Here is a 13578-nt window from a genome sequence, read left to right as displayed (position 1 = left end):
ACTCACATATATTGTGGGGGCTAGATGAAGGAAGAGGACAGGTGCGTGGAATTAGACCTTTATCTTATCTGGCTTATCTTTCCACTCACTAAGATTTAATTATTTAGTTAGAGTTTTCCCTCTGCCACCAAAAGAATTACCTGTTGAAATGAGTCCTCAAATAAGGTTTTCCTGGTTACAGTTATTTTTATGTGCTGAGGTGCAGCCAGTTGCTGGAAAACAAAATAATTCCATTATACAAATCAGTCAAATACTAATTTTTCCAAAAAACTCACTTGGAATGTCCACAAGGATTCTCCAGATCTAATTCCTGGACAAACAATCACGTTTATCCAAATTTTCTGACATTCTTTTGCTGAAGGTAGGTAGAATCCCCACCCTCACCGCTGTACTAAATGAAACGTTGCTTACCTGACACCAGAACCTGAAATAAGAAACTTTGGATCTGAAATCACGAACATATGCTATGTTTGGACCATTCGATCTGGAAAACATGAGGTTGAGAAGGATGGGGGCAGGTATGGAGGAGGAAGGAGAGAAATAAATCATCAGCTGTAAGGTTCACAGTTTAAGAAAGGTTTAAAACATTCAAAACATATTCATGCTTAACCCCCATCTCCATCTGCCAGTCACCTCTGACACTTAAAATGTGCTTTGCACAACAAGACCCAATTTCATTTTGGTTAGCAGCCAGGTGAACATAAATGTCTCAACTCAGAAGCAACAGGCTGAGGAGCAGAGTGTGATGCTGACTTTAAAAAAAAACTTATGGGATACAGACATCGCTGGCTAGACCAGTATTTATTGCCCATCTCTAATTAAGAGTAATTAGACATATAATACACAAAACTGGATCTGTTGTCAAATTAGTTCCACTGAAATGCAGTACAAAGGTGCTTGTCATGAGTGTGATGGAATATTCTCCATTGGATGAGCGCAGCTTCAACAACACTCAAGAAGCTCATCATAAGAACATAAGAACATAAGAAATAGGAGCAGGAGTAGGCCATCTAGCCCTTCGAGCCTGCCCCGCCATTCAATAAGATCATGGCTGATCTGTCGCGGCTCAGTTCCACTTTCCCGCCCTCTCCCCATAACCCTTAATCCTCTCTCTTATCAAAAACCCATCAACCTGCGTCTTAAAAATATTTAGCGAGGCAGCCTCCACCACTTCAACGGGCAGAGAATTCCAGAGATTCACCACCCTTTGAGTGAAGTTCCTCCTCAACTCCGTTCTAAACTGCTCCCCCCCTTTATCTTGAGGCTGTGCCCCCTAGTCCTACTGTCTTTTTTGAGCGGGAAGAGTCTCTCCACCTCTATCCTATCCATCCCATTCATCATCTTATACGTCTCAATGAGATCTCCCCTCATTCTTCTAAACTCTAACGAGTACTCTAGCCCCTTCATTATCTTATAAGTCTCTATAAGATCCCCCCTCAGCCTTCTAAATTCCAACAAGTACAGGCCCAATCTACTCAATGTCTCCTCATAAGCTAAGCCCCTCATCTCCGGTATCAGCCTGGTGAACCTTCTCTGTACTCTCTCCAAGGCCAATATATCCCTTCGCAAATAAGGGGACCAAAATTGCACACAGTACTCCGGTTGTGGCCTCACCACTGCCTTGTACAGTTGCAGCAAGATCTCCCTGCTTTTATATTCTATCCCCCTCGCTATAAAGGCCAACATTTCATTTGCCTTCTTGATCACCCGCAGACTGAGTTTTTGCGATTCGTGCACAAGGATCCCCAGGTCCCTCTGCACAGTCGCATGCTGCAACTTTTCACCATTTAAATAATATTCCATCCTACTATCATTTCTTCCAAACTGGATAACCTCACATTTGCTAACGTTATACTCCATCTGCCAGGTCCTTGCCCACTAACTCAGCCTATCCAGATCTTTCACCAGACTTTCTGCGTCCTCCACGCAATTCGCTTTTCAATTTAGTGCACATGGGATTGGGGCTAATATATTGAGATAAGCAGAAAACTTGTTGGCTGAGAGGAAACAAAGTAGGATTAAACAGGTCTTTTTCCAACTTGCAGATAGTGAATACTGGGGTAACATCATCAAGGGCAAAGCAGGACTGAGGCACCCCATCCACATGTGGGTGCATCTATACCATATTGACTGCAATGGTTCAAGGTAATTGAGATAGGTAATAAATTGGGCAGCACGGTGGTTAGTACTGCTGTCTCACAGTCCCAGGGACACGGATTCGATTCCCGGCGTGTGTCACTGTCCATGCAGAGGTTGCACCTTCTCCCATTGCCTGCATGGGTTTTCTCCGGGTGCTCCAGTTTCCTCCCACAGTCCGAAGATGTGCAGATTAGGTGCACTGGCCATGCTAAATTCTCCCTCAGTGTACCCGAACAGGCGCCGGAGTGTGACGACTAAGGGATTTTCATTGCAGTGTTAATGCAAGCCTATTTGCAACTGATGAATAAACTTTTATTTTAAATGATGGTCCAGCCAACAATGACCACATCCCATGAATGAATTTTAAAAAACACACAAATGCAGAGCCTACAACTCCAAACTCCAGTAGAAAGAAACGCTGTTGCAGGCATAGCCCCTGAAAAAGGCAGAGATAGCTTTCAACATTCAACTATAAATCACTCTTAAGTCAGAGTCTCAGAGGAGGGAGTAAGTTTTTGCAAAGAAAGCAGCATGCAAAAACAACCAAAATTGAACACCTGTCACCTTTCCTATTAGCTCAACCATGCATCTGATCAGTTTTGAGTAGCACATCAAGGCAAAAGTTCACATTGAAATCTCACAACCTGTAGCATACAACTATAGACAAACTAAAGAATTCAAGTAAGCAACTTTTGACATTATACCAACACGTTCTTTATATTTTGTTCATTATAGAAAAGACTATAAGTCAGTATTGACAATGCCCAGATCAGTTGATAATGCAGAAAATTCCCTCATCCCAGCCTCTGCCATATCAGGGTCATAGTTTCATTTGTCATTTTATATTTTCTTTTGCCCCCAAAGTACCCAATTATGAGCACTTTTGCATCTTGGTCTTCCATAATTTAGGAATGATTGCATTTAAATACCCTTTATCCCATCAAGTCATCTTGCTTCAAATTTATCTCGCATAGACCTATGTAAGCTAACTTGGCAGCAACTGTACACTAACAGTGTCCATTAGATAACAGCAAAATTAGTGACCAGCTAATATGACCTTTTTCTGGAACATATATCATGGGAACCGTGTTGCCCAGAACAGCAGGACAATTCTTTGCACTCATTTTCAAATACAACCACAAGGTCAGTAAGAATTGGCAGATGAAGCTGTTATTTAACGTCACATTTGGAAGAGACCTTCACTCAGTCACAACGTGCTGAATTGATGGTATTTTAATTCTATCCAGTCCATCATCACTCATTGATGATAATTAGTATTCAACAGTCAACATCTCTTTCCCATTAAGAAAACTGATGTGCAAAGTCAAATTTGTAACTTTAAGGACTTACAGTGCTGACTTTCCTGTGCGAGGGTCAATGTAAGTAGTTGTTCTTCTGTTGTGATCCACAAAGTATGGAACGCCATCAACTGTGAAGCGCATCTCCCACCCATCTGGTAAGGGCTTCTCATTGAGTGTGCTACAAGAATGAGCAAAGAAGACTGCATGGTGAGCAATGATGATGTGGAGATCCTGGTGTTGGACTGGGTAAACACAGTAAGAAGCCTCACAACACCAGGTTAAAGTCCAACAGGTTTCTTTGGTAGCAAAAGCCACTAGCTTTCGGAGCGCTGCTCTTTTGTCAGGTGAGTGCTCCACGATTCATAAATAGAAAAAAATCAAAAGGCTTTTATTTGAAACCACAAATGCTGGAATCAAAATTGAAATTTTGAAAAATGTCACAGGTCACATAGAGCAGTTACTATTACCCTCTTCCCTTTCATTTATTATATATGGTATATTTCAGTTAGTTTCAACTCATCCACACTCCTCCAGTTACTGGAATAACTAGTCCATTTAAAAGGTACAAATCCAATTTAGTTTCTCTTTTCATTTGAAACATTAAATCAGCATTGGTCTAAGGGAATGGCTTAAGTGAATCATATAAATAAGTGCACTTTCATTGTCCTCTCTGACTGCAATTATTGCCTCATATTTATGATACTTCAATGGTTTCAATCCATAAGTTTGATCAATGCTGTTTCTTTCTTCACATAGCAGGAGGAAAGTGAACAGCACATCAAGGAGACATTTCATAACCCTGAAATGTAAAGAAGGCAAAGATTCAGCTATAGCCTTGAAATCCTAATATTTGCAGACAGCAGACCTCAGAAGTACCAGACTATGGATTTCATATATTGCATTACCAGCATAGATCAAGACTCATCCAATGATTAAAAGCTTACAGTGATCTAACTAATGAAAGCATTTAATTTATAGATTATTTCTCTCTCGGCATGGATAATTATGAACACAAAAGACAAACCAATGATGGTTTATTGTCAGTACCAACCCATCACCCAACTGGATGGAGCAATTCATTTGCAGGTCTGATATGGCACCAGCTATCTTTCCGCTTCAGAAAGGTCTGGATATTAAGGGGCAGGTCCAAGCTGGTGCATTTCATTGTAAACCTGGGTGTTCTGGCAGCTTTGAGAAGTTCTCGTATTTTAGCTTTAGCATTACTTTGCACATCTCCTATAATTTGCTTGTGTCTAATTAAAATGTTAGGGTGCACAAATCCAGGATTTCTGGGAGCTCATGTACGGAGTTCTGTCTTACTTCTCAGACTTGAGAAATGAAATGACTTTACACTGCTTGTTTTGGTGTCTGGCTTCCTTTCCTTTTACTTCAAAGCAGATTAAACTCAGCCTAAATTGGTCTCCTTACAGATTGGGCAAGTGGCTCCTTCTCAGACAGGTGGCTAAATCGCTGATTGCGAAGGCTACACCAATTATTTCTTTCAAGGGAAGTGCCTGCCAGAATTGCAAACAGATCACTGAAGACAGAACAGAAAACATTAGAAATAGACAAGTCAGTCAGTAATCTGTGATTGAGCCATCCTCCAGAGTTGAAGGACCCAGCCCACATTGTTAACAAGTTTGTTTTGGATAGATGCTGACTGGCTTGCTGTATGTTCTACATGTTTTTGTTGTCACCATGTGAGGAGGTCAAGCACACCACATGTACGTAGTCCAACTTCTGGCATGGCTTCTTGTTAGGTATTACGCACCTATTGCTGACTGGCAATGAGATGCCAAAGCACTATGTCATGCTATTTGGAACTTTTGTAGCCTAAACATACCCACTTATCAAAATCACAAATGGCATCCTATATGATTGCGACAAAGGTAACTTTCCTTCCTCATTCTTCCCAGCCTGTCTACAGCCCTTGACAATAGTTGACCACGCCATTATTCTCCAACATCACTCTATAGTTGCCTGGCTGGATATGACTGTTCTCACCTTGTTTAATTCTTACCTTATCAGAGCCAGAGAATCACTAGCAATGACTTCTCTTCCTGCTCTGAGACCATTACCTCTGGTGTCCCCAAGGATCCATATTTGTCTGCTCCTATTTCTCATCTACACACTGCTCTTTGGCAATATCATCTAGAAACACGGCTCTAGTTTTCATGAGTACATTAATGATACTATTTCACCACCTCTCTCAACTCTTCCATTGTTGCCTAATCGAACTGCTTATCCTGCATCCAGTACTGGATGAACTCATATTTCCTCTAATTAAATATTCAGAAGACTGAAGCCATCAGTCCCCATTCCAAACTCTGTTCCCTGGTTACAGATGCTATCCTAGTAGCAGTCTTGAGATTAAACCTGTCCACTCTTCATCTTGGTGTCATATTTTACTTCCAGGTTGAGCTCCTGATCTCAAGTTTGCGCCGCACTAAGGCTGGCCAAATCCATCTCCATAACATCATCTGGCTTTGCTCTTCTCAGCTCATTTTGCTCTGAAATCCTGATTCATGCTTTCGGTTATGATTTGACTATTGCCAGTTCATCTTGCACATTCTGCCTTTCACATACTTGAGGTCATCCAAAACAGTGCTGCCCCTCTCTTCTCTCACCATCGAGTCCGATTGACTCACCACCCCTGGGTTCAGTAACCTACATTGGTTCTCAGCAAAGCATCATCTTGCTTTTAAAATTCTATGCCTGGTTTTCAAATCCCTCCATGACTTCACCCTTCCCCATCTCTGTAATCTCCTCCAGCCCCACAACACTAAGAGATATCTGTGCTTCTCCAATTCTGGCCACTTTGTGCATCCCTGGATTTTAATTACTCCATCGCTGGTGGCCACAGTTGCCTGGGCCCTAAGTTCAGAATGGCCTCCCTACACATGTCTCTCTCCACTTCACTTTCGTCCTTTAAGTCACCCAAAACCTAATCCTTTTTGGCAAAGGTGACTAAATATCTCCCTATGTGGCTCAGTGTCATACTTTGTTTTAAAATACTCTTGTGAAGTGCCTCGGGACATTTTAACATGTTAAAGATGCTACATAAGTACAAGTTGTTGTCATGTTTGTTATCCTTTCCCCCCCCAAGTATTTTGTTTTCACACCAGGGTAGAATTTCAAGATAAGTCTAATTTCAGAATTCAGGTGATTCTGAATTAGGGTCAGGGTTAGGCTAACCCTAATGCATTCCACACTTGTAACCTGTGAACTCAATAGCACTTTGTATTTGCACTTCGGTATCCATCATTCTATATTAGTTTCATTGTATATTTTAGTTAGTAATGCATATAATTTAAATGTATTACTCACCCTTCTGTCCTCGGGTCCTCCCACTGAGTGGTACGTGTTAAGTGGTTTACAAAATACATTCTACCGTTGCTGTCTGTTCTCTTTTCTACAAGAGAATGAAGTTTTTTAAATGAGAGGTTGTAACATTCTGTGCTTCATACGAACATAAATAAGCTCCAACAAGCTTTGAACTTAAATGAGTCGGGACCCTAACTATGATTGTAACACTACATTCTGCGCACTCATTTCCTTCTCTATGAACAGTATGCTTTGTCTGCATAGTACGCAAGAAACAATTGTCACTACGTTAATACATGTCACAATAATAATCAAGTCATTAATGATTTAAAAAGCAACGTGCAGAATTTTGTTCAGGTACGCTTCAACTTTACTTACCCCATCCAGTTGGCAATGGGCCAAGTGGGTCAAATTCAGCTGGCACCACCTGCTCAGGATACTGAAAATGAAAATATCAGCAATCAGGATTTTTGTGCGTCTTTAAATGTGGTTCATGCCAAGAAAGCAGTTTCACACTCCACTGAGTAAGAATGACAAATGGAAGCTATATCAAACATGTCTTAACAGATCAGCTAGAACTAATCAACATTGTCGTAAAGGGCAAAGTGAGGCAAAAGGAGAAGAAATAGGCAGGTAGACACAGTTCACGCAAGGGGAAACTCTGAGCATGTCTCTTTCTCCTTGCAAAATGGTAAACTAGTCTCAGAGTCCCTCCATTGCAGGAGGAGGCCATTCAGCTCATCAAGTCTACACCGACCACAATCCTGCCCAGGCCCTATTCCCTTAACCTCACATATTCACCCTGCTAATCCCTCTGACATGAGGGTCAATTTAGCTCAGTCAATGCACTTAACCAGCACATTTTTGGACTGTGGGAGGAAACACATGCAGACATGGGGAGAATGTGTAAATTCCACATAGTCATCTGAGGCCAGAATTGAACCCGGGTCTCTTGCGCTGAGGCAGCAGTGCTAACCACTGTGCTACCATGCCATCCCGCAGAGACAGTGACCCAAGCCAGGAACTGAATCTGGCTCCCTGGCATTATGAGGCAGCAGTGCTAACCATTGTGCTATCCGTGCTGACTAGGTTTAAATGAAAACAACAGTGAAAATATATATTAGATATGCTGGAAAGAAAAATGAATGACAGTGGATTGAAGTGGACACATTCCTTCAGCAGGTGCTAAAAATCACATTGCTGATTTTCTACACACTAGATTTTCAATTAACTCGTTTTAAGTCCTAATGGAGCTCAGTAAATTAGTTACCGAATAAATAAATCTCTGGTTGAACTGCTGCATGGCTCCCTGAAGCTGATTTCTCTGCGACTGCCATTGCTCAAAGTTCCTGACCGACTCTACCGTGGGCCGTTGCCATGTGGTCGTCCTGGTAATGTGGTCAACATAGTAAATCCTGTGCCTTTCATCAACTCTTCGCTCCCAGCTAGAGGAAAGAATTGGGGAGTAAAGTGGTCAATGGTGATAGTTCCACTGGAACGAGTTACTAAAATCTGTTGAAGAACACATTTCAAATTGTGAAGTAGGTTTTAGTGGAAGTAGCATTATTATGACCATCACGATGCTTGACATAGGCACTGTATTACGGGGAGTGAAATTAGGGTTAGTATATCCTGAGAGTGACGCATAATAGCAATTGGTTGTTAGTTCTGCGGAGATGAGACACATGCCTTCGAGTGCTTTAGTTAGAGAAGGAGATAAGACGAGTTGTCTCGGTAACTGATCTCATTTATAGCAAAGGGCTACAATCACTCAAGTCACATTGCCCTAGAAGGACAAGCTTCTTCTGTAGCCTAACGGAATAATAATAATAATAAGTGGAAAGGCCACAAAGACATAAGGGAATGATGTTCAATGTACATAATGGTTTTATTTTGCGGTTCCAAGGAATTATCTTCACATAAGAACTTGAGGGCTCACGTTGAATGGTTTGGACTTTAAGACTGAAGATTATGGTTGACATTCAATTCTCCCCAGCAGATTAACTTTAAAACACATTCCCCAATGCATATCACAAGTAAGCAGTGTATGGCATGTATTGGAGCAGCACAAGCACAATAATGTCCTGAATGGTCTCCTCCTCCTTCACAGAGCAATTTAATATAGATGTAGAAATCAAACTCTCTAACAAACAACAAGAGATGTCTGTACCTTGATCAGCAATTATAAGTAGCAATTTCTCATATGATTCTGATTCAGTATTGAGTTCAACAATTTTGGGTCATAAACTCTGTCCTTCATTTTGATTTTTTTGCCATGTGCCTGTCTGAATTTTGTTTTTCATGTTTTGGCTTTTGGACAGTTGTTCATTATTCTGGCATATGCAATCAAATCCAACAAACACCTTGTCTCTTTACTACAACCATTAGTACCCACTTTGCTTTTTGTTCCAAGATATTTTTGTCATTTAATCTCTCCAACTATCTAACTTCCTTTATTCTTTTTCCCTCATACTCCTTTCAATGGCATAAGAGCGATCACATTTCCACCCTCCTTCAGTTCTGAAGAATCATGCTCAACTTGAAATGTTAACTTGGTTTCTCACTCCACAGATGCCGCTAGGCCCTGCAGGGTGCTTCCAGCAAATTTTTGTCTTTAGTACATGACTATGTGGTCTTGAATTAATGAAAAGGTAAGAGGATTCTTGAAACTGATTAGACAAAATGCATGCTACTCATTATGTAATTCCTACAGAGGGAGGCCACCTGGCCAACACCAACAACAATCCCATCCAGGCCCTATTCTACAATTCCATACATTTATTCTGCTAATCTCTCTGACACTATGGGGTAATATAGCATGACCAATCAACATAACCCACACAACTTTGTAATGTGGGAGGAAACCGGAGACCTGCAGGAAACCCAAGCAGACATGGGGAGAATATGTAGACTCCACACAGACAAGACCCAAAATCAGAATCTAACCCAGGTCCTTGGCACTATGAGGAAGCACCTCAAGTCACCGTGCCGTCCCTCTACCGTAAATATCACTAAGAGAAATGGATAGGCCTGATTGTCCTGTGGCTCCTCACAGCTAAGCAATGACCCAGATTCAGTCTGGAACAATGTCGAGTTATCAGGTGTCTTACTGGGTGAGGTAAAAAAATACTGGTTGCAGCTAGTGCTCAGGGTGAGGCTTTCCAAACTGTAGGCCACATCTCCCTGAGGTTTTGGGGTCGTGAATTCCAAGGCAACAAAGGTTGCCACAGAACTCAAGCTGATTTCTGACAGCTCCATGGCCCTCTTAAAATCATGTTTTTTCTAAATTCATTCATGGGACATGGATGTCGCTGCCTGGCCAGCATTTATTGCCCATCCCTTGTTGCTCAAGGGCAGATGCAAGTCAATCACATTGCTATGTTTCTGGAGTCACATGTAGACCAGAACAGGTAAAGACTGGTTTCCTTCCCTAAAGAGCTTCAGTGGACCAGATAGGTTTTTCCAATAATTGACAAGGGTTTCATGGTCATTGGTAGATTCTTAATTCTAGATTTTTTTAAAATTGAATTCAAATTCCATCATCTGCTGTGGTGGAATTTGAACCCGGGTCTCCAGAACATTAGTTGAGTTTCTGGATTAATAATCTAATGATACTGCCATCGCACCCCCACTCCCCACCCCCCCACTTTGTTCTACTCATAGGTGAAGCCAACTCCTGCAATCACTCTTTGTGGGGTCACGCCAAGTCTAAGGCATTAAAATGTGGTCGTATTGGGAAAGCACTGGCCCAGAGTTTAATAAAAGGAGAATCAGTGTAGACACTCTAATTATTGTACAACGATCTTCCTCAGAGGTGAGGATTCAATTGTACTCGATTCTAAGTCTTCTCAAACTGTAAGGCGTGCAGCCAAGGCAGAAAAGTTCCGAGGCAGAAATTTATCATTCAGCTTAGATAAAAATCATTTTCTATTGAAAGCTCTGCAGTGCAAACACCACCTAAAAAGCAAGAACATTGTGCTTGAAACATCTGTAGTATAGTGCTTCCCAATCTATAATTTGCCTTGGCACACCACACTATAAAAAAATTGAGGCACATCTCTTATTGTCTTCAACTAAGCTGCCCTCAAGCAAAATTCATTTATCGCTAAAACTTTGTAAAACATGTTGAATCATAATTTAATATAATTTTCATTAGTTTATCTTTACAATGAAAACCTGATCACCTTTTGCATGGTAAATACAATATTTTTTATTTAAAATGTACACCATTTAAAAGCGTTTCCTATTAAGTCAATTTTCAAACTTCAGCTTTTCAAGTCTGCACTGGTCAATGTCAAAGTTCAGAAATGAAGGGAATACCGTGAGCAGCATCTTATTGATGACATTAGTGTGACACTAGTCTCCTGATTCAGTGCAGAACTGACAACAGGGCAACTCGCAGGTCTGGTGCTTTTTTTGTTTACAAGCCAGTGTTGAGAACGCACTGATATATATTGTAGGAAACAGTAAGAGTACGGATTTATAACGTGATCTGAAACAGATAGATATCCTTGTCCCGCAAGCAATCAAAATGTGTCCAAAGGTATCTCTCACGATCCATTCTGAACTCTGCAAAATCTTTGTTCTTTTAATTAAATTTCTTTGATGATTCAGGAGAAAGTGAACTAAATGGATCACATATCCAAAGTCTTTAATACTTGGAGGAGAAGCATTCAAACAACTCTTGTAGTGTTTTAAGATGTCTGGAGATGAGGTGGCGTATAGATTTGCCAGCAGGATTTGCTGATGCCAGCTTGAACATCTCAATTTGACCCACTTGCCACTTTTTCCTGCCAAAGGGCCAGTTTTGAACTAAAGCCTTGAAGTTGATCTGTGGCAGTCAAAATGCTTCTGTTTATCCTCTTGTATTTTAACATTCAGCTGGCAAAATATATCTGAGATATATGGTTAGCACACCAAGAATCATCATATATTAAACCTGTGCATGGCAATTCATACAATCAAAAACACACTGAGCGCATTAGAGTTCACAAACACCCGGGAGGGCCTTCCCCCAAGACAGCCAGCGTACTTCCAATACATGAGCAAACCCTGATACTCAGCTCCCATCTCACAAAATAGTAGTCAAGCGTGATGTCAAAGAATATGACCTTACATAGTTCACACTGTTGGGTCTTGCACTGTAGTTAACTTAGATGGCATTGTTTTGGAAGGAAGGGCTTCAAGGTGCAGGATACAATGGCTGGCATGGATGTCAGTATTCTGCTTTTTCACCTTAGTCATGAATCCTCTCCGTCATGCAAGCTGCTCCAGTGCAGATGCTATTGCACTTGGTCCAGTTGAGACTGTTTCCACCCAGATAAGCAGTTGTGGTACAAAAGATTTCCTCTCCAGTCGTATGACCAGGCAAGTCTTTGCAAAAGAAGAAATTGCCCCATTAACATATCTAACATTGGCTAAGAGCTGGCACTGTCTGCTAATATCTGTAGACATCAATCTTCAGGGCAAGTTGAGCTCCAAACATTACTCTGACGATACACTTACATGCTAACAGAATTAGGGTTTCAGCGACGGTGTGCAGTTTTTGATTTCGCCAAGAGTTGAGCCACCAGATAACTCGCCTCTTGTTTACTATCTGAAACCCAAAAATGCTCCATTGTATGTTGATTTTGTTTTATATTTTGTTCTCTCAGGCTTGAAATACTGTATAATCATGCTAGAGAATGAATGGTGTTTTGTGCTTCAACTTGCCTGCTACTTTGCAGTGTTCGAGAGCTCCTCCCTAAAAAATTAGACATTTGGGACAAGGCAAGAGGCCTCACTCATCCACGAAAATCCAAGTCGCTGTCCATGTATACCTCCTTTTATTCCCCTTCAAGGTTCTGCTCTTTCAGCCACATCTGAATCTGAGTCGGTTCTTCACTTCTCTTCCAGAACTTATCCGTGGGAAGTTAAGGTCAAACACACCACACTACAAAATAAGTGTTCTCTCAACCATCAAGTTACAAGCACAATTTCAAATTTTCAGCCATGCCCAGCCAAAAACTATTCCTCTGAAGATGCATCCTTACCCCAATGCCTTTTAGCATGGAGTTATAAGCCTTCACTGGCCTTCTTGGATCTTCAAAACTTCTTTTCGGGTTTCTTTGCCAACAAGGGTTTCTTCCAAGCCCACCTCACTTAAGGTCTTCTTGTAGGCCTCTCTCTAACTGGAGACGGTTTCTCCTTTAAACTTCATTTGTTTGTTTCTTACCTTTGTCATCTTCTCCAACTGGGAAACTTGTCGTTTTACTTCTCTGGGTTTTCTCTCATTATTTCGATCTCTCTACACCACTCTCACTCCTCCCAGGGCTTTTACACCCTTTTTGCACTCTCGCTCTTTGTCTGGATGCACGAGGCCTTTGTTGCCTGTTCCGTGGTTGGCTTCTCCAATTCCCAAAGAACCTGGAATCTCCCATGCATGCGCATTCAGCTGGGACAGGGCTGCACACGTGCAGTTGGTCAGGCACACGTGCATGACTAACATAAAACCTCTAAACAGCGTGGGTGTGGCATATCAACATTAAAAAATCAGAACCGTGCATGCGTGCAAGACCCAGAGTTCGTCAGGACTTGGCGATGGCAACAAACGGAGCTGAAAATAGAGGTTAGGTTTGGATTACCTCCATATTCTGTTACATTAAAATTGATCATTTTGAACCTTATTTTACAGTACAACTGTATACCTTCACAGCCCATCAGTGTGCCACAGCACAGCATTTGGGAACCTCTGCTGTAGAAGACAAGAACAAGTTACTTTCATCACTGCTACCACATTTTACATTTCATTTCCAGCTATAAAGAAAACAGATTT

At 41.4% G+C, this 13578-nt stretch overlaps 1 protein-coding gene across 1 annotated transcript in view; it reads right to left on the bottom strand.

Moving 5' to 3' along the window:
• The window catches only part of LOC145353813 (E3 ubiquitin-protein ligase Itchy-like), an 85665-nt gene that overhangs the window by 25501 nt on the left and 46586 nt on the right, over nucleotides 1-13578 (bottom strand). The window contains exons 11-16 of the mRNA XM_080204641.1: nucleotides 8035-8209; nucleotides 7143-7203; nucleotides 6768-6852; nucleotides 3490-3618; nucleotides 412-484; nucleotides 141-212 (exon numbers count right to left, since the gene is read on the bottom strand). Of these exons, the coding sequence (XP_080060767.1) occupies nucleotides 141-212; nucleotides 412-484; nucleotides 3490-3618; nucleotides 6768-6852; nucleotides 7143-7203; nucleotides 8035-8209 (595 nt within the window). The remainder of the gene's footprint in view (nucleotides 1-140; nucleotides 213-411; nucleotides 485-3489; nucleotides 3619-6767; nucleotides 6853-7142; nucleotides 7204-8034; nucleotides 8210-13578) is intronic.

Source organism: Carcharhinus amblyrhynchos, chromosome 16, assembly GCF_965287045.1.
Source record: "Carcharhinus amblyrhynchos chromosome 16, sCarAmb.v2.hapA, whole genome shotgun sequence".
Classification (NCBI taxonomy): domain Eukaryota; kingdom Metazoa; phylum Chordata; class Chondrichthyes; order Carcharhiniformes; family Carcharhinidae; genus Carcharhinus; species Carcharhinus amblyrhynchos.
The sequence above is the reverse complement of the archived record's forward strand: the minus strand, read 5'-3'. Positions and strand labels throughout refer to the sequence as shown.